Source organism: Psammomys obesus, unplaced genomic scaffold (genome assembly GCF_907164565.1).
Source record: "Psammomys obesus unplaced genomic scaffold, mPsaObe1.curated_primary_1811, whole genome shotgun sequence".
NCBI classification, from domain to species: domain Eukaryota; kingdom Metazoa; phylum Chordata; class Mammalia; order Rodentia; family Muridae; genus Psammomys; species Psammomys obesus.
The window spans coordinates 4,508,556-4,529,493 of NW_026594428.1; the positions used below are offsets into that span (position 1 = coordinate 4,508,556).

The window sequence follows — 20,938 nt, forward strand, 5'->3', positions numbered from 1 at the left end:
ATTTAAAATGGACTACAGAGATAATACCAGTACAACTTAACAGGTCTGGACCTTATTACGTAAAGAGAATTGGGATTTATGGGCACGTGGTGCTCTAATCAAAGGTGTACTTACAGCCGATTAACCCATCAGAAATTATATTTTATGACCAGGTGCTCAAATATAAATCTCATTAGCAGTAGGAGATACTCATGCTGAAAGAATATGCAAAGACATCGAGGGCTTCGATATATCAGCATTTTGTTCCACAATGAAAAAGGCTTTTTCAGAATTCAGTGTTTCTACCCTGTGAAGGGCATCTTTTTATTTCTAACAAAGACCGTTAGTTTTGTTGTCACAAATAAAAATGAGATTCTTATATATTGTGACTGATTCTGGAGGTTTCTCAACTGTTTTGATCTACAGCTAAGGTAAGAGATGTATGTAACTACACATAGCATGGAAAAATAATAAGTGCAAGTATTCACTGTTTATCAGGTGATTTGTTGTTATTACATAAATGCATTCAGGTGCCTTTCTGCACCCAAATACTATCTATTCAAATAAAATAATTTTCAAAATCAGAATTCCTGATATTAGCAGTTGCCACATTCAGAATACGGAATCAAATGACCATGAAGTCCCTCATTTTCTCTAGTTTTTAATAAGTATAATCAGGGTATTAATTCTCTGACATCTAACATAGAGTGTAATCTAGGCAGTAAAGTATTACATTCACTTTACTTTGAATATTCGCTAGACGAGTCTCCTTAATCATTTCTTTCTCATATGTACATATATAAAATATATGTACATAGATGATATGTACATATGTATACATAGATATATATATATATACATATATATGTATGAGAAAGACGATATGTGTATAAATATATACAATATACATATGTATGGATATATGTATTATCATTTATATATTTTCTTTGTTCTATACAGACACCATCCATCTTCGAGTTCTTGAATCCTCTCCAGTTGGCACAGCTGTAGGAAGTGTAAAAGCAACCGATGCTGACACGGGGAAAAATGCTGAAGTAGATTACCGCATTATTGATGGAGATGGGACAGATATGTTTGACATTATAACTGAGAAGGACACACAGGAAGGCATCATCACTGTGAAAAAGGTGTTCAGCTTCACTGTAAACAAGTATATCTGTTTGGAGAGTAGAGATTTCATTGTGTTCTATTTTGTCTCTCATTAACTATGAAAAGAAATAGCATTGCTATGTTCAGATGAGTTTTTTATTACATGTAAATGAGAAAGGTCTGATGCCAGAGAGCACTTTAGACACCCTGACTATATGCCCTTATTTGTAACATGAAACCTGAGATTTGAACAGAAAGCAGGCAAGGTAATATATGTGTAATTATATTTCTTAGCTATGTTATTAAAAGCCCGCTGTAAAAACAATGTTTTCTTAAAGAGCAGTTAATAGCTAATAACACCAATATTTCATCACAGTTGGAGGCATAAAAATAGCGTGTTTTCCAGATGTATGAGCCAATAATTAGAGTTGCTAATAAAAAGAGACAGAATGGATTGGAGCATAATTTAATTGTTCACATTTTCCCTTCTGCTATATAAATTAAATTTTCCTGCTAGCATATGCTCTGTGATAGAATTTAGAGGTAGCCAGGTTTTGTTATAGTTGGCTCCATCATTATAAGAAACATAAGGCAAATTTCTATTTAGATACAAATGAAATGCCATGAAAAGAGTAACCATTGAGGTACTGGTAACTACCACAGTTACCCTGAGATGCCAATGAATGCAAAGGACACTTAACTGTTACCCTGAGTAACAAAGAATGCTAAGAAAGCCAGTTTTTCTCATAACTAGCAAGCAACAATAACTACCCAGAAAGTAGCAGTAATTTAAACAGAATATTTTGCTTTCACAAATGAAAAACATGTGCAAAGTTGAGCAAGCAATGTTTTTTGCAATACATACAGGGGCAAGGGATTAAATTTTAAATGGGATATCTGAATTATCTCAATAGCTTTTGTTTTAAAATACATCACGAAATTGTATATTCATAAAATTGTTATAAAAATTTCTTTCCTCATCATATAATATTTTGCTTATTCTAAATATTTTTTTAAAACTTCTGTTTTTTTAATTTTATTTTTATTATTACATTTTGTTAACTCTGTGTCCCAGCTGTATCCTGCTCCCTCATTCCCTCCCCAATCCCACAATCCCTCCCTGGTCTCCTCCCTGCCCCTTTCCAAGTCCACTGATAGGGGAGGACCTCTTCCCCCTTCATTTGACCCTGTTTTATCAGGTATCTTCAAGGACCATCTATGGATATAACCTAAAACTTCTGGTTTTATGTGTTTGAAATTTCATAAAGACTTGGAAAGGGGCAGGGAGGAGATGAGGGAGGGAGGGTGGAATTGGGAGGGAAGGAGGGAGCTGGATACAGCTGGGATACAAAGTTAATAAAATGTAACCAATGATAAAAAATAAATTAAAAAAAGACTTTATAGTATCATGAACCCATTAAATGCTTTGGCATAGATTTTTAAATGTCCCAAATTATTTAAATTATAAAATTATTGCCTTAAAAAGTTAAGTAATTACCTGTATGTAATAAAGTACATGGACATAGAGAATGCATAACATATCAATCCATGTTTTGTATAGGATTACTATCCTTATGAGGAAGTCTTTAATATTCATCAGAATTTCTACATACAATAATCAAAATTATTTTCTATGTTCCAAAACAATACATATAGGACATCTACAATTATAAATACTACAGAAAATGGTGTCTGATTTTATTACATTTTACTAATGAAAAACTTGAAGAATTTTAAAGTCCTGGTGTAACTTGGGGAGAGCAGATATCACATTACCCCAATTCTAACATGAAGACTTTTATGTTTTTACAGCCACTTGACTACGAGAGCAGAAGACTTTATACTCTGAAGGTTGAGGCAGAAAATACCCATGTGGATCCACGTTTTTATTACCTAGGGCCATTTAAAGATACTACAATTGTGAAAATTTCCATAGAAGATGTGGACGAACCTCCTGTTTTCAGTAGATCCTCCTATCTGTTTGAGGTTCATGAGGATATTGAAGTGGGCACAATCATTGGCACTGTGATGGCAAGAGACCCAGATTCTGCTTCCAGCCCTATCAGGTAATTATGTAAGCATTTAGGATTAAAAGAAAACCATAAAATTCTCTTTGTTTACAAGTCTATCAGGTCTACATAAATTTGGTATGCACAGAGTTTAAAGGATGTTTTGACTGAATGTCATGGGCAAAGTATACACCGGCTTTGTTTTCTGGTTCTTGCCTTTTCCATTACATTTCGGGTTACATCATGTGTTTGAGTCCTTAAAAGGTTGGCTATTTTGGTCACTGATACACATCAAAGATACCTAGTTACATATATCGATAGACATACTCCATTTATCTCAAAGGGGAGATTTTATTTCAGTTTTGCTTCTTAATTATGTTTTGTTTTCTTTTTGCAGCTGTTTCTTTTTTTTTTTTTTTTTTTTAATGTTTCAATGATTCAGAAACACCAGAATCACTTCTGTACCTTTTTGCTTTTGTTCCTTTGCAATTTTAAAGGTGTGTAAGATGTGATAGACACATAAAAATGTACAAGAGGTAAAGTTTTCATTGGCATTTTTACTTATATTAAAGAAATATAAATATGTGTTTGTTCTTCGGCATATTTTCCTTTAATATGTTAGTTTTTTGTGCAAAAGATTTTTTTGTGGAAATATTTTATTCTTTTACTAATTCTTAGGAAGCAAAATTTATATCCATGTGACCCAGTTAAGTAGGAGTTTGAATGTTTGTTTTGTGGTTTCTGAGTGAACTCTTGTGAATTGTTCAGTTTTAAAAAGTGAAGAATCTTCAGTTTCATATTTCATGGGACTCAAATGAACAATTCTGTTTTTTTCCTGCCAGTTTTCAAGAGTAATTGTGCTAGGCAGAATATATTATATCTCTATGTAATTTATTCATATATTTTATGCAAATACATTGTACTGTATTCATGCATTCCTATACAAGTTATGTACTGGCAGAAGAAAAATTTAAGTGTACATGATAATCTCACAGGGTTCTCATTTGCCCGCTTAACTTTACCATAAAGGCTTTTTATCCTAGATACTTGCTCAAAACTGCTACATTATATGGATTTTCTTTTCCTTTGAATATTCTTAAAATAATTAAAATAGGTATTTAGTTTTCCCTATTAAATACTTAAAATTTCCGTGCCAAAGATCCAACTGAAGTACGCTGTACTCGTGGTTCCTGTTTTCAAAACTGGATATTTTGCTTTTGCCTGTTTTTTTTTTTTAAACCAGGCTCATCTAACTCACTCATACTGATCACAACTGTACAGTGTGCCCCAAAATAGCCTTAAAGTTTTAACCTTCCTGTTTTTACCTCCTAAAACCTAGCATTTCCGGCCTTTTCCTTTGGATTCAAGCTATATGGTTCTAGGGTCAAACCCAGAGTTTCATGTATGCTAGGAAAGAAACCTGTCCAAATCTGCTACATAACTGAAATATAGTTTCTCTCTGTTTATTTGAAAACTATGTGGTAATTTTTACTTTGTTTCTTAAAATTATTTTCAAAATATGCTTAAACAAAATTCTTGGATTTTTTTTTTGCGTAAACAATATATACTGTTTTTGAGGACTATTTTAGGCAAATGGTATTGTTATAATAACAAAATGTTTCTCAACAAAATTAAATTAATTTGTCTCTTCATATAGACTGGTCACTTTAATATATAAAAATCTATGTCTTGGTTCTTACAAATAAATTAAAATGTTTAATGACAATGCTTATTTAAGTACTAGAGAAAAAGTACATTTACATATGCTAGCTATGATAGTGTATATGATAGTGTATATGTATGCTGACAATGGTACATTTTGACTTTGTTCTACCTTAGATATAGAAAATGTAAGTAAATAGTCTTAGATGTTATGATTTAGATAGATCCTAGAAATATGCATCTTACATAAATGAAACCATATATATATGCCTAAACACACACTTAATATAATAGATTATACTTTACATACCCATAGGCTTATACCCTTAACAAAAATATAAAATATTTAGAAAAAGTCTGCCTTTACTGAACAGTTATAGACTTTTCATCGTGTTTCACCATATATTTACACTACATTAGGATTTGTAAGATATCCATAGGTGATGAAACGGGGAGAGATGAACAATAGTTGGGAAAAGTGATATACTTTTACCTAGCAAGAAAAGACTTTTCTTTATATAACACCATACATTTAGGTTATATTAGCAGTTGTACGACATCTACAGGTGATATAAAGCTTACAGCATGTTTATATTATTGTGTGAATGTTATGCCATCTTCTTTCTGGACTTCAGCATTTTAGAAATTTGGGATGAACAGAACTAATTTCCAGCTATATCAAGGGAATATTACAGATATTCAGAGATAATATGGTTACTATTGACATACATTTGTTGGATGGCTCACAATGTACATATATGTATACATATATACATATTTACATACATATAAACACATTATACATGGTATACATGTCACTTATTGTGTATTGTTTATGTACAAATCAAAAATTTTTGTTTAAGCATATTCTGGAAATAATTTTAAGAAACAAAGTAAAAATTACCACACAATTTGCAAGTGAACACACAGAAATAAAATTATGCTGTGAATCATGTTAGAAAAGGCAGACCTGGGTTGACAAGATGGCTCAGTGGGTAGGCACTCTTCTTGCCAGATGGGTGACTAGAGTCCAAGTCTTGCGATCCACCTCATAAATCAAAAGAAATACAAATGCCCTGGGTTGTTCTCTGATCTACACATATTCAATGTGCCATGTGCCCCCAAACACGTACACAAAAAGGAACAAATATAAAAATAATTTTATTGAAGATTTCCTATGTCTCTAAGATACTGCCAAATAATTCTTCACATTATTTTATTACTTTTTAAACTGAAGTACAATAACAAGCAGAGCACATATAAAATGAATTGAGATTAGTCACTGATGCACTATTCTTATTGTGATTTATGCTTAACACACTGCCCCTTCATGGCTTATTTCCTCATAAGAAAGAAGCTTTGCAGTTTTGTAACATACCAAGTAATTCAATATTTTTCCATAATTTGATAACCATTTGCAGATTTCTCTCAGGTTAGAATGTATTTTCCACTAAGAAAAGCTTTCACGTGAGAGTCAGATAGTATTCAGTGAGCGTCAGTTGGAATCTCATGCTGGCTAGCATAATGCCAGCAGTAGGCTTGATAATTTCTTGTCTTATTTCCTCTTTCAAATTTGTGATGAAATAACATATAATACCATGTCACAAATGGAGACTATCAGCACAGCATGGTCTAAGTTATAAGGTTTCAAACTCCGTCTACTACCATAATCAATCACGGAAGACTGTTAGGTAAAAAATTAACTTCGGGTTTTTAGAAGTGAATATTTTTTTATTTGCAAATTATTCCAGGTGCAGGCATATAATGATATGCTTTACTTGATTATGGTAAAACATGTGATTTGATAAAATATCAATGTTTACCTTGATGATGCTACCCTAGTAACGTGTGCTGGTATTATGCTTTCAAATAGCATGTAGCATCATGATGATATCAGTTTCCATAACAGTTGTTTTTATTTATTTATGAAGGCTTTATCTTGTTACAAACACATAAGAATTTTTATACTGACTTTAAGATATTTATAATGATATACGTAGTTAAAAAATTTGAAGCTGGACTGATACCTCACACAAAGCTACAAACCACAAGTTGAGGACGTACTGCTTTGATGAAAACAGTGTTGCCTCCAGTTTCCTCATTAATAAAAAGACTGAGTTTCTAGCATTGACCTTTTATGATGGACAAATATGTAATTATCATCAGAAGGCTTGGTTACCAATTGATTTCCCATTGTAAGGGGGACAGGGACTATCTCTGACCGAAACTCAATGGCAGGCTTTTTGACCTCCCCACCCCCCAAGGGAGGAGCAGTCCTGCTAGGCCACAGAGGAAGACTTTGCAGCCAGTCTTGAAGATACCTGATCAAACAGGGTCAGATGAAAGAGGAGGAGGTCCTTCCCAATCAGTGGACTTGGAAAGCGGCAGGGAGGAGATGAGGGAAGGAGGGTGGGATTGGGAGGGAATGAGGGAGCAGGATACAGCTGGGATACAGACTTAATAAAATGTGACTAATAATAAAAATAAATAAAAAGAAGGCTTGGTTACTGAGTCCTTTATTTCAGTTGATAAGGAAACAAATGTAATATACTATTTTGTGTCCCAAAATAGTTGACTTATTTGGCAACAGGCAGTAGTTTAAGTAACAGTCATTTGCAGAACTTGTATATTTATGTAAAATAAGGTACCAATTCATGCCTTCAGTATAAATGTGCAGGTGTTTCAGTTGGTGAAACAGTTTATATTCTACATCAGCTCTGTGTTTTCCTAGAACTATGAGTAAAGTGGATATCTTTGTGTTTAACTATTTGCTCCTGCAAACCGTCAATATTATTGCCTTCTATTTTCTTTACCATCTCTTTTTAGATTTACGTTGGATCGCCATACTGACCTTGACAGGATCTTCAACATTCATTCTGGGAATGGATCACTTTATACGTCAAAGCCGCTTGATCGTGAACTATCTCAGTGGCACAATCTTACTGTTATAGCTGCTGAGATCAGTAAGGAATTACATTTAATGAATATTTTTATATTGTGAATAATTTGCTTCCTGCATTTTAACATTTTTGTGTGTTCCTTTTATCTTGAAATTAATTCTCTGTATACAAATTAAACTTCACTGTGCATTTAAAAATAATTTTAATGTAATTTTTTCATCATTTCCATTATTTCCAAACTGAGGAATAGCTAAACATATTGCAGCTATTGTAAAATGTTATCTCTGTTCTTTTGGGAATTTTGACATGCCTTGAGTATTGAATTGCCTAATTTTTTTAATGTTTAATAGGGATTTGTTTAATTTAAGTAATGGTAAGTGTTAAGCAACATGTAGGTCATATAAATTTATTATATTCTGATTTTTTTCAAGTAGCTTTGAATATATTTTGTTTACTTCTTCCTCTTGTAAATTTAAACATTTGCTGTATTCATAATTTTTGTTGGCATGTCTCTTTTTGTCTGAAAATTGTTCATGTTTTTAATAACAGTATTTAGAAAATTATTTTTTGGGAATAGGATTCCTGTAAGCATCATGTAATTCTGGTCTAGTTGTCAGGAGTTTCCTTAATTTATACATTTTCTGGAAGCTCCTTCTCCTTTGATGGTGAGAAACCTTGTGGGTATAATTATCTTGGGTTGGTAGCTGTTTTCTATCAGGATGAGAGCATATCCCCTTCCATGCCATCCTGGCATTTATAATTCCTTCTGAGCTTCTGTTTCATCTATTTCTCTAATGTACTTGCCTTTTAATTTAGTTGGCATTACTCTCTGTTGCAGACTGTAATATTCTTCTTTTGTTGTGGACTTTTAACAATTTAACTCTAATATGTCGTGGTGAAATACATTTGGGATCATGTATGTTAGAAAGTCTAAAATTTAGAATCTAAATGCTTCTTGGATATGGATGCCCATGTTTTACCCAAGATTTGGGGAGTTTTGTGCTCTCATTTTACTAAAATGGTGCTCTATGTCCTCTACTTGTAGCCCTTTTCCCTCAGACATGCCAGTAAATGAAATATTTTTTTTAATTAAGGATACCCCACAGCTCTTATATTTTCTCTTAATTCTTTCTTAATTCTTTTATACTGTCTTTTTTTTTGTCTGTCCAACACAATTCAAAAATGTGTCTTCAAGCTCTGTTATTTTTTTCTTTTGCCTAATATAATCTCCTACTGAAGCTATCAACTAACTTTTCTTTCTGACCTTTAGATTGTCTTATTCCTCAATGATGTCAATCCAGTTTTTTTTTTTTTCAGATCTATTGCCTTCTTCATTTGTTTGTGTTTTTCATTCATTTTTCTTGTATTTCTGTGTTGAGAATTGTTCATATCTTGGAATGAGCATCATTGTAAAATGGCCTTCCTGATAATTCTCTCTAATAATGCATTTTCGGAAGTATCAGTCCTTGATTAGATTCATAGCACTTTGGGAAAAACAAGTCTAGGTAGAGAAAAAAAGCAAGTACAAAGGCCTTAAGATATCAAGAATTTAGGCACTTTATTTCCCTGTTAGGTGAAATCCAGTGTAGGGTGTTTCTCACTAACGCTATAAGAACAAGACTAATCTTCCAATATGTTGCTCCTTTCTTCTTGCAACCAGATACAGGATAGCTAAACTTAGAAAGCTGTAAGCCTCAAGTTCACATGCCCCCAAGAGGGCAGGAGAGAGGCAGAGATAGCTTTTAAGGACTTTAAATTAGAATTTCTCTTGCTAATATTTTTACTAACCTCATCTCAGTGAAGAGCTTGTGGAGATTTTTTGTAAGTTTACAGTCACAATGCCAGAAGCAGTAAACTGGGAATCAAATTGATTATTTCATTTCTAGATCTCGCATTTAATTCTCTGCATGCTTTAAAAAAAAATCAATAGTTCATCCAATTAGAAAATGGCAAGTTAAAGTCTGAAATGAATACATTTCTAAAACTGCAGCAGATATCGCTCCCAGAAAGGAATGCATCATTGTGAAGGCATTGTCACTGTTTAGTAGACTGTTGAAAATCATTACGGATCCACATGTGACAGCCAATTCCACAGAAAGCCAGAAGGCTGGATGAGAGTGATGTTGGGGAGGTCCTGTCTCACACTACAAGAGCATTATCAAATCCTACAGAATAAACAAAAGACAAACAAATCATTAAGAAAATTGAGATAGTGGCAACAGAGCCATAAATTAAATGTGCAGTCTATTATACCATAAAGGAACTGGAAAAGTCACACACCCATGCTCATGAAAATTCTCTCATCTTCAGCAATCCCTTGTAATCAATTGTAAGGCAGAACATCTCTGCACACTTTTCAAAAGAAGCTTCAACTTTCAACTGAGCCATGCTGAGAAACTGCCTATATATTCCATACATGTAATATCAAGTCTACACACAGCCATAAAGACAGAGCTATTGGAAGCAATTATTACAGGCTAAAACCAGATCTGAGTCACCTAGAGAAGCAAAGCTGTGCACGTAATCTAGTCTGATCACCATTAAAGTCTCAGACTAAGATTGTAAATTTAGCTTCATCATTCTAGCTGGGATCTGAAATAAAGATTTACTCATGCCTTGGCCAAAGACTATGCTTTATTTTAGGAGTTATAAATGGCAGTGTCTTTGAAGACTATAAATTTAAAAACATGTTTTTTCCTATAAGGAAAATTTCTATTTTTTTGTCTTCCACCCCCCCACACCCCTTATCTAATGAGATCCAATTTGGAGCTTCTGGATTCTGATTGTTTGTGCTGTCTGCTCAGCTCAAGATCCTTATTCAAGCTCACTGAGCCTGGAATTGCATTTTCTATTTCAGATACTTTGAGAAATTTAACTTCTAAAGCTAGTTGAAGTAATTATGATTCTGTAAAAAGCTAAGCCAATTACTTCTTAAGAGCTAAGCCTATTCTTGCCCTTAAGTGAAATCAATCTGTGGAAAAAGTGCTGGAAATGCCCACCTGCCAACCACATGTAGCCAGAGTCCCATTATGCTGTTCTGGGCATTCAGTGCCATGTAGGAAAAAGAAAAAAAAAAAAAAAAAAAAAAAAAACACTCATACAGAGAAATGTTTTACTAGACTTTAAACACTGATTTGATGGTAAGTGTGTCCCCCACCAAGCCTTGACCAGAACAGAGGTGTGTGTAAATGAACCTCTTACTGATGTGTTTCCAGGTCCTGCCTCTAACAATTTAATTCCACATTGCACAGCAAAAATCACATCATGTGACAAGTATGGTCTGCCTCGGGTAATTATTCAGTGCATTACTCCATGGCATAATTCTTTTCCTTATTTAAAAAAATATATATTTTAAAATGCCGGGTGGGAAATGCAAAACTCTAAAATCAAGGTCCCAAATCAGTGACTTCATAATAATCCTGGGATTTGGGAACACACAGGAAACCAGAATGTTCTTATAATTACACCTGAAAATTCATCATTATTGTATATGATAATGCAAATATGTATTTTATATTGAAAAAAATTTCTCAGCACATGCAGAAAAGTTATATATTTTTTTGAAAGTCACATTTCAAGAGAATGATTCAAGCTTGTCTCTTTTTGAATGATTGGAAAAGCTTATGCATGCACAGGAATGGCCTTACTTGAGGACATACATCCTGAAAGCCTTTATTGCTCATGCCTCCTTGTTATAGTACAGTTTCCCTGAAGGATTCTAAGGGAGATTCAGGTGGTAAATATAAGCCAGCTGCTATTCAGTATGATTCTTCCTTGGAATGCTTTATATTTTTATTTATACATAAGCTGTAGCATCTGCCAGAAGAAAAGATTAGTGTAAGCACTGTTTTCTGAATAGATGACTCCAGGCCTTGTGTTTTATAAAGCATATTTATCCCCGTGGATTTTGCTTTTGATTCAAAAAAACCTTCGGTGATTTAGAAAGAAGCTGAAGAGGCGTCCTATTGTGTTAGAAAAGGGTCTCACAAAGCAACTTCCTACATATGAAACTTTTTTGTGTCTTTCAATGCCATTAGCATAATTAGAAAGTGGAGCTTCCAACATGAGATAAGTTTAATAAGTTAAGAATAATACAAATAAATATTTTGCAAACATCTAACTCCACCGATGAAACATACCTTTCCACTCTTCTCCATAGAAACAAGGAAATAGGAAGGTAAGGGTCCAGTTCTAGCTACATAGACCTCTAAGTATTAGCAAACACTCTTAATTAGAGATGAAACACTGAAGAACAGTAGGGGTTTTTCTGTTTTTGTTTGTTCATTTGTTTTTATTTTTTTTCCTGTTCTTGCCCACATACTCATGAGGTCCAAGAAAATGGAGGAAAACTGTTAGCATTACTTATACCTTTCATATATATATTTTACTGTGATAAAAATTAGCCCCAAATCTTAGGTAACAGAAGGAAATGAAGAAGGTATACTAATGATTGTAAAGATTATTTCAGTGATAATATTTAACATATATTGAGGTCTCATCTGAAAATTGATGCCTTGTTAAAAATTTTCTCATCACATTTTCCAAATAACTACTGTAAAACAGGAAGTTCTGCCTTGATATATAAACTGAGGCATAGAAAATCTGCAGTATACTGACCAAAGTCAAAATGAATGCATGGTGAACTTGAGAGTCAGCAGAGCTCAACTAGTCTCTGAAGCCAAAGCCCTCATCTAGACAATACACATACAATAGTATTGTGTGCAGTTAAAATTTTAGAAACTCAAAATAAATTCTCCTAGTTGAATACATATAGTTTAAGAAGATTCAGACAAGACTATAAAGGAGGTTGGATTTAAACTGTTATTTTTTTTCTTGGAAAGAAGAGAAGGTAATTATATTTCAAATTATTCAGTACCCCGTGGCATTTCCTTTATAATGTTTTAACTGTGTGAATCCACTTGATCAGAAACCAACCTTCACATAGGATCATTAATTTAGCAAAAACCCAATTATATGGAATGAGTAGTAAACTCTTCCAAAACTGTAATATATGCTGCATTTGCACTGAATAACAGTTTTTTACATTTGTATTTGTAAAATACAAGGAACATATATATATATATAGAATAATAAATATCACTAGAATAGTAATAGTCAACAAATATTTTACAATAATTTATTTTGCAATTTAACAATAGAAACCTTATTTCTATGTTTTAGTTTTTGTTTGTCTCATTTAATTTTTTTTATTTTATTAATGCATAGGAGCATGGTTTCACTTATTAATATACTCTATACTATTCTATGTGTATATATTACACATTGTTTCAATCAGTTTCCCAAGTCACTTCTAATTATCTTCATTATGAACTTTCTAAATCCTTCATTAATGAAGTACACACTATTTTATCATTTTCTGTAGTAGCCTTACTATGGAATAGCATACAACATGTACCTGTTTCTTAGAACATATTACTGAATCCCGCTTATCTTTCCTCATCTTTTATTCTCTAAAGCTTCTGAAACTGCTTCTCAGTTTCTATGACATCAGTGTTTTCACTCAACATGTTACTTCAATCATGTGGTACCTATCTTGACTTACAATTTCCACTTCCTTCCATATCGTCTATTATAATATTTATTTATTTATTTATTTTATGTATATGAGTGCTCTGACTTCATGTATGCTGTATGCCATAGAGGGTATCAGATCTCATATAGATGGTGTGAGCTGCTACATGGATGCTGAGAATTGAACTCAGGGCCTCTGGAAGAGCAGAGTGTGCTTATAAGCACTTAGTCATCTCTCTGCCCCATATAGTCTCCTAAACACTAATTTCATTTTCTTTGTGGCTGCACATCATTCTGTTGTGTTTGTGTGCCTCATTTTCTCTTTATCACTAATTTGATGAACACTTTACATCTTTTCACTCTTTTGAACAGCACTTTTAAATATGAAGAACAGGCATTTTTAACATATTTCATATGGCTTTTCTATGTGGCCACATTTGCATGCAAGTTTAACTGTGCTCATATAACTGGTGTTATTAATTCCAAGTGACTTTAACCTGAATCCACAATGTAAACCACTTATTTATCAGTAGGGCTGCCTAGAATACAAATGACAACATAACGCCATTATAAAAATGCAAGGATGGAAATAAAGTTAAGCTAAATATACTTGCTTTAAATTTTAATTCATTAATCAAAAAGATAAATAAAATTCATCTTTATGTCATTTTGGTGCTCTTCATTTCACCATTTTTAACAAAACAGAGATGATGAATACTCTGTTGTTTTAGAGCTGGTTTGTATAGAATAAATTGATAGGCAAAGACATTCTTAATCTGCAAAGGCCAGTGTGATGGCTCAGTAAAAAAAAAAAAAAAAGGAATTTAGTGCCAAGTCAGATGACCATACTTTAATCTCAGGGTCCCTCATGGTGGAAAGAAAGAACTGGCTACTATGGGTTATCTTCTCTCCACCACAACCTTGTAGCATACATGTACCCACATATAGACACAAATGCACGCAAAAGAAGAAGTAAAAGTGAACTAAAATAAATAAAAATAGTAGTGTTTAATAGTATCAGTAATGAACATGTCAATAAAATACTTGAGCAACAGTATTTCACTCTAATTTTTATAATCAGTTCATTAACTCAATACCCATGTAGTCCAGCTTCCATATGGAGATATGAGAGTAGCTATAAGAAATTTTTTTTCACTATAGAAGTAAACAAAGTGGTGGGTTTCAGGGGCTAGTGACTTGGACAATTACCTAATCTATTTCAGAGTGCTTCTTCTTCTAAATGGTAGTTAAAAGCAAAAGCTAAGCCAAATTGCCAAATATAGCAAGTATTTAATAAATAATTATATAATTCCATTTCATAATTGGACAGTAAAGACAGACATGTAATATGAACTCAATTACACTCTATTGTATTTTTAAAAGGAAATTCTGAAATAGTAATAGTACTCTTGTGCCCAATAATAAGGGAATTCATTACTATCTAATTAGGCTCTAATAGTGATTTTCTTTATTGCATTTTTTTCATAATGTCAGAAGAATATATATGATGCTTATTTGTATGTGAGCACTTAATGTCCATAAGATGCCTATCTAAATTTAGTCCTGCACACAAATGCATTTTCCTAAGAACTGTTTTTATTTTCTCTTTCTAGATAATCCTAAAGAGACAACTCGTGTGTCTGTTTTTGTGAGGATTTTGGATGTTAATGACAATGCTCCACAATTTGCTGTGTTTTATGACACATTTGTATGTGAAAATGCCAGACCAGGACAGGTGAGCAATTATACAACTCCAATTCACGATGCTTTTAGCAGTGTGTAAACTGTGTTTCTGTCAAAATCTTGGAAACGATGAAACAAACAGGGTTTAAGAAACTTATTTATATCTTCTCATTAAAACTTTAGAAAGTCTTTGTGTTTTTTATTGTTTATTTTGTCTCTCTCTCTCTTTTTTTTTTTTTTTTGTAAGCAGGCTAAGTCCACTTCATGCATGGTCTTCAGTTGATGCTTCTATCTCGGGGACCTGGTTAGTTGGCTCTGTTGTTCTTCTTGTTGAAGACCATGTCACCTCCAGGTCTTTTTCTCTTTTCCCCACGTTTCTACAAGACTCACCTCTCATTGCCCATTGTTTGGCTGTGAGTCTCAGCATCTGTTTTGAGGCGCTGCTGAGTAGAGTCTCTCAGAGGACAATTCTGAAAGGCTCCTGTCTACAAGCTTAGCTGAGTATCATTCATACTGTCAGGGGTGGGTTGGCACTCTCACATACAGTAGGCCTTTGGTAGGGCCAGGCATTGGTTGGACATTTCCTCAATCTTTAATCTATCTTTTTCCCTATATATCTTGTAGGCAGGGTAAACTTTGAGAAGTTTTTGTGGGTGGGTTGTTGTGTCCCTCCCTCTGCTAGACAAGTCTAGTTACAGAGTGTCCTCTTCAGTGTCTATGACCTCTGCTACTAGGAGTCTCTGCTTGAGTGACCCTCATATCCTCCCCGGAGCCTATCCTGAATTAGTTCTCCAAGTTGTCACAGAGATACGCCACCTTAAGTTTCTCTTCTCTACACTTCTTTCAGTCCTCTCTCCCTCTCTGGCCCCAGATCCACCCTCTATCTCTCTATACCCCTTCCTTACCTTGTTTTTTTCTCTTTAACTACTACCTCTGTCTATTCTGTCTCCTCTTCCAAGTGAGATTCATGCATCCTACTCCTTGTTATTTATCTTCTTTGGGTCTGTGTCTTGTAGTCTGCTTATCCTGTATTATATGGCTAATATCTCCTTATAAGAGGTCCTCTAAGGGAAGTTGGGACTGCATTGGACATGGACTCACTTGCTAGCTTTTTGATCACTTCTTCCTGGCATTACTGCATTGCCAGGCCACAAGGGAAGAGGACACATTCAGTCCTGATGCAATTTGATGAGATGGGGTGTATGGGAAAGGGAGCTCCCCTTTTCAGAGAAATAAGGAAGGGAAGAGGGAGGGAAGCTAGGAGTGGAAGGGGTGGTGGGATGGGTCTAAAACCAGGATATAAAGTAAGTAATAAATAAATAAGTTTAGAAAATTGTTAATGTTTATAAAGTTGAAAATATTTACAGTCAAGTTACTCAATTTCTTTGCAAAGTTGTAATGCAATAAAATAAAATGAAAATAATATATTAAATAATAATAATATGTTGCTTTTCCCATAAAAATTGAGGTATGAGAAATATCTTTATATTTTAAAATTTTCAGAATCAAAGGCAAACATCAGAATCTATTCTGTGCCATTGGCCCAGCATTAGCAACCATTTAGTAAAATAGAAAATGGAGTTGGTATAGTTTTCGTGGTCAGAGCCTGGACCCTGACAGCTCTAGCCAGCTGGGCTCTGCCTCCCATTACCAACAGACCAATTATATAGACTAGTAAAAGAGAAAGACAGAGAAATAAGATTTATTCAGTGTGGCTAAGTTGTAAGGAAGAACGAATGAAAAGGGCCTGTGATGGCCAGTTGATCCATCTTTGGATTCCTAACATGTCATCTTGGTTAAACAAAATTCAGGAAATACACATAACAATGCAGTACTAGTCAAGAGTGGCCCTGCCTGTCATTGGCACTGCCTTGTCTCCTTTTCAGTTTCTGAGGGAAGAAGGTCTGTGAGGTTGTCCAAATTGTGAACTCAGGTGGAGACAAGTTACTCTGGTGGTTATCATCATGATGTCTACATTTTTTTCCAGCAACAGAGTCCTGGAAAATGTCAAATTTTTTTAGTTACCACTGCTTTAATAGTTTAACAACCTAGAGATGCAGTATGAAAAAACTCCTTAGAATATTTTTATTTCTGCAGGATGGTGACCGTGAGACTCAGGCAAATGCAGAAACAAAAGTACAGATCACTGAAACACACAGTCAGCATTGAATTATATGTGAACATGTTTTGAAGTTATGCTGTTATGAATTGCCTGTGTTTTTCCTCAGTGTGGCAACACATAAAATGCTTAATGACTTCATTTTAGTACATTGATGCATTCTTCCTACATCAGCTTTGTTTAGAACTATTTAAATCATTTCCTCAGTGGACTCATTTTGTTATTTGAAAAGCTCTGGCATATATGGCTGAAAGAAATGCTCTTAATTGCCTTGAGTGCTATCTTCACAGAAGGAAGCTGCATATTATAAATAATAATTGGAAATCAAAAGCATTTTATTAGAGATAGAGAAGCCATTGAGAAACTGTGTAGTGTTTTGACATCACTTAATGCTTTTATAAACATCAATGTCATTGCTATATTTTTATGCAAATTGCATTGTAGAATAACTCAAGTCATTCTTGTGAATTTTCTAACTGGAATTCAATAGCTTGTCTATTGTTTGAAAGGATAAAATTATCACAATTGAATTTTTTTTTACTTGAAATGTTATGGAAATGTTTATTTCTGAATATTTAAATAACTTAGGTGTTTCTAACTTTCTTCTTTTTTATTTTTTAATATTAGTTACAGTTTATTAACTTTGTATCCCAGCTGTATCCCGCTCCCTCATTCCCTCCCAAACCCACCCTCCCTCCCTCATCTCCTCCCTGCCCCTTACCAAGTCCACTGATAGGAGAGGCCCTCCACCCCTTCCATCTGACCCTGGTTTATCAGGTTCTAACTTTCTTCTTAATGAAACATTGTCTTTCCTAAAAACCCCATTGTAATTCCATTGCTCTAGCAGGCTCAGCATAATTTAAATCAGAAATCTTTTTTGTAAGTGATAAATTATCCACTTTGCCATTACTACATGCATTGCTTCCTACATGATTATTCAGTTTGATTTTTAAAGAGATATCTTTCAGGGCAGTTGAGTCATAAATACTGATATATGGTTGTATTCAAACTATTGAAAATGAAGAATGCTGAATATTTGTACTTCTCCTCTCATTCACTGTAGCTAACCCACTGTCTCAAGACTTTCTGAATACTTCAGAATTAGATAATAAAAAAAGCAATCAAAGATTTGTTTTAAAAAGTATTTACCCAGTCTTGACAACCTTAATTCCTTTCTCGCTGGCTGTGCACATATGTCCATGTTAACTGTTTTTATTCAGTTTCTTTTGTTTAATTCTGATTGCATAAGACACGTTTCTTAAATATTTTATATGTGGAAGGGTTAGTGATCTGTTATGCTATGTGTCAGTACTCTCAGAAGTTGGGAGATTGAGATAACTTTCAAGAGGGTCAATCCTTATACAGAAAGGCAAATGGGATGGACATCGGAAGAGAGAGAAAATAGAACAGGACAGGAGCCTACACAGACGGACTCTGAAAGACTACACAATAGGGTATCAAAGCAGATGCTGAGACTCATAGCCAAACTTTGGGCAGAGGGCAGGGAATCTTATAAAAGAAGGAGGAGACAGGAGCTCCACAAAGGGAGCAACAGAACCAAGAAATCTGAGCCAAGGTGTCTTTTCTGAGACTGATAATCCAAAATCCAACCAAGGACCATGCATGGAGATCACCTAGAACCCCTGCTCAGATGTAACCCATGGCAGCTCAGTATTCAAGTGGGTACCCTAGTAAGGGGAACAGGGAATGTCTCTGACATGAACTCAGTGGCTGGCTCTTTGATCACCTCTCCCTGATTGGGGAGCAGCCTTACCAGGCCACAGAGGAAGACAGTGCAGCTAGTCCTGATGAGACCTGGTAGGCTAGTGTCAGATGGAGGGGGAGGAGAACTTCCCCTATCAGTGGACTTGGAAAGGGGCATGGGAGGAGATGAGGAAGGGAGGGTAGGATTGGGATGGAATGAGGGAGGGACTACAGCTGGGATACAAAATGAATAAACTGTAATTAATATAAAAAATCAATTCTTGAGTTATTTATCAAGCATCTTAATTCAAAATGTAGCCCTGTAATTTAACTGTTAAGTAACAGTTAGATCTACAGTTACAGTATTAGTATGGAATATAATTCCACCAATGTGATGTGTGGACAAACAGGTAACACAGAAATAAAACAGTGCCACCACATTTTCCTTTGCTTCTCTTCCCTTTGGTCTTATCAGTTCCTTGATTTAAGAGACATTTCACTTGGAAAGGGTGCAAATTGTCACTGATATGAAGTTAACTGGCTTCTTGTTTGCCTAAATTGGGCTACGAAACTCATTAGGTCTTCCTTTAATAAAAGATAGTCATTAGGAATGGAAAGAAGAAGCCAGTTTTTTCTGTATCCATCTCCCTCACCCATGTCCACTCTTTCAGGTGATGATTATATTATATGACCAAAAAAATAAAACCACATTTACATCTCAAAGCATCTTTTCGAAGACATTCCTAGGGAGAATGAAGCTCAGATTTACTCTTCAATGTCTAAAAATGTTATCAAATCAAATTATCAACTGACATCACATATCAAATCAAGTGGCAGCCAAGGATTTATCAGGCCCAAAATATTCAACATAATGTTTTCCAAAGAGCAGTGTTCTGTCCATCTCTAACAACCAGGAATGGTGTGTGTTTGAGCAGAATAAAGCTATTTTTCACCAAGAAATACTAATATTTTTATAAAAGAAGTTAAATATTTCAAATGTAAAAGGATGCTTTGTTTTCTCTCTGGATCCACGAATCAACCCAACATTTCCCCAGTGTTTCATATTAGGATCACTGAAAAAAACCTTGAAGTTGCTGCAGAATGTGAAGATACAGGTCAATTTTGTTACAGCTAAGAAATGAACTGTATGTTTTCTATCACATACTCAGAATAAATATTCAAGAACACTAGGTTTTCTTTGCTTCTTTCTTTTTGTAACATTAATACAAAATAAGATACTGAGTTCTTGGTGATCCAGAGGAAATCTTATTTTTATTTTGGTGGTCAGCGTGTGCTCTAGAAGGATGGAGACTCAGCTGTTTGTCATTTCATTTATTGTCCCTTTGAAACCAGCATATTGCTCTGTCTATATCATTGAGTTAAAAAAATGTGTCAGTTAACCAATAATCATTAATTCATTGGTGCCTTTATCTTTAATCAGTATACATATTTTGTTTTCATTTGTCAGGTAAATATGATAATTTCCTATACACATATGTAAAGAAGTGTACATTGGTCCTCAAAAATATATTATTTTGGCCTGGAAAAATAGAATCCAATTGTAATTTGGAATAGTTATTATGAGACCTTGTAATTTTTCTTTAAAGGATCTACTTTAATACTGCAACTGTACATGTATTTTAGTATCTATCTATCTATTAACCTTAATCTTAGTGACTAAGAATTTCCAATGGTCTTTTTTTGTTCTGTTAATTGTATTTGTGGTATTTATTTCTACAATACACAAAGAATCACAAAATTACAATGAAAAACTTTATAGCATAATTGAAAAAAGAAGAGTTAGGAAAAAAACATAATTAGTAACTTTTAAAGAATGCCTGCCTAATAAATACATTTTTATTAATATATGATATATTTTTATCTTGAATGTATTTATGTATGTGTATTTTTTATTCTATTATAATTTGGTTCTGTTTATTCTTATCATAAATATTTAGTCATCATGATTTATTACTTTTAAAATAATTTCAACATTTAACTGATTATTCTTGTTCATCATTTCTAGAAAATAGTATATTGCTTTGTGTGGTTTAATTAAGTTTCCTGAATTGCTTTGAAATAAATAATTTGATTTATAATAAGCAGGCTATTTTTACTGTTATTGCTATAACATGTTTTGAAAGGAGAGTAATTTAATATAATGTGATAATAATTTGTTCATGTTCCAAATTATTTTAATAATATTTTAAGCTCTAAATTCCTTGTTAAATCAACAGAAA

The 20,938-nt window shown here is 33.8% G+C and overlaps 1 protein-coding gene across 2 annotated transcripts in view; it reads left to right on the forward strand.

Moving 5' to 3' along the window:
• The window catches only part of LOC129685486 (cadherin-10), a 227,940-nt gene that overhangs the window by 197,767 nt on the left and 9,235 nt on the right, over positions 1–20,938 (forward strand). For both annotated transcript variants that reach the window (XM_055619022.1, XM_055619021.1), the window contains exons 6-9: positions 940–1,127; positions 2,902–3,155; positions 7,587–7,723; positions 14,806–14,927. In XM_055619022.1, the coding sequence (XP_055474997.1) occupies positions 940–1,127; positions 2,902–3,155; positions 7,587–7,723; positions 14,806–14,927 (701 nt within the window). The remainder of the gene's footprint in view (positions 1–939; positions 1,128–2,901; positions 3,156–7,586; positions 7,724–14,805; positions 14,928–20,938) is intronic.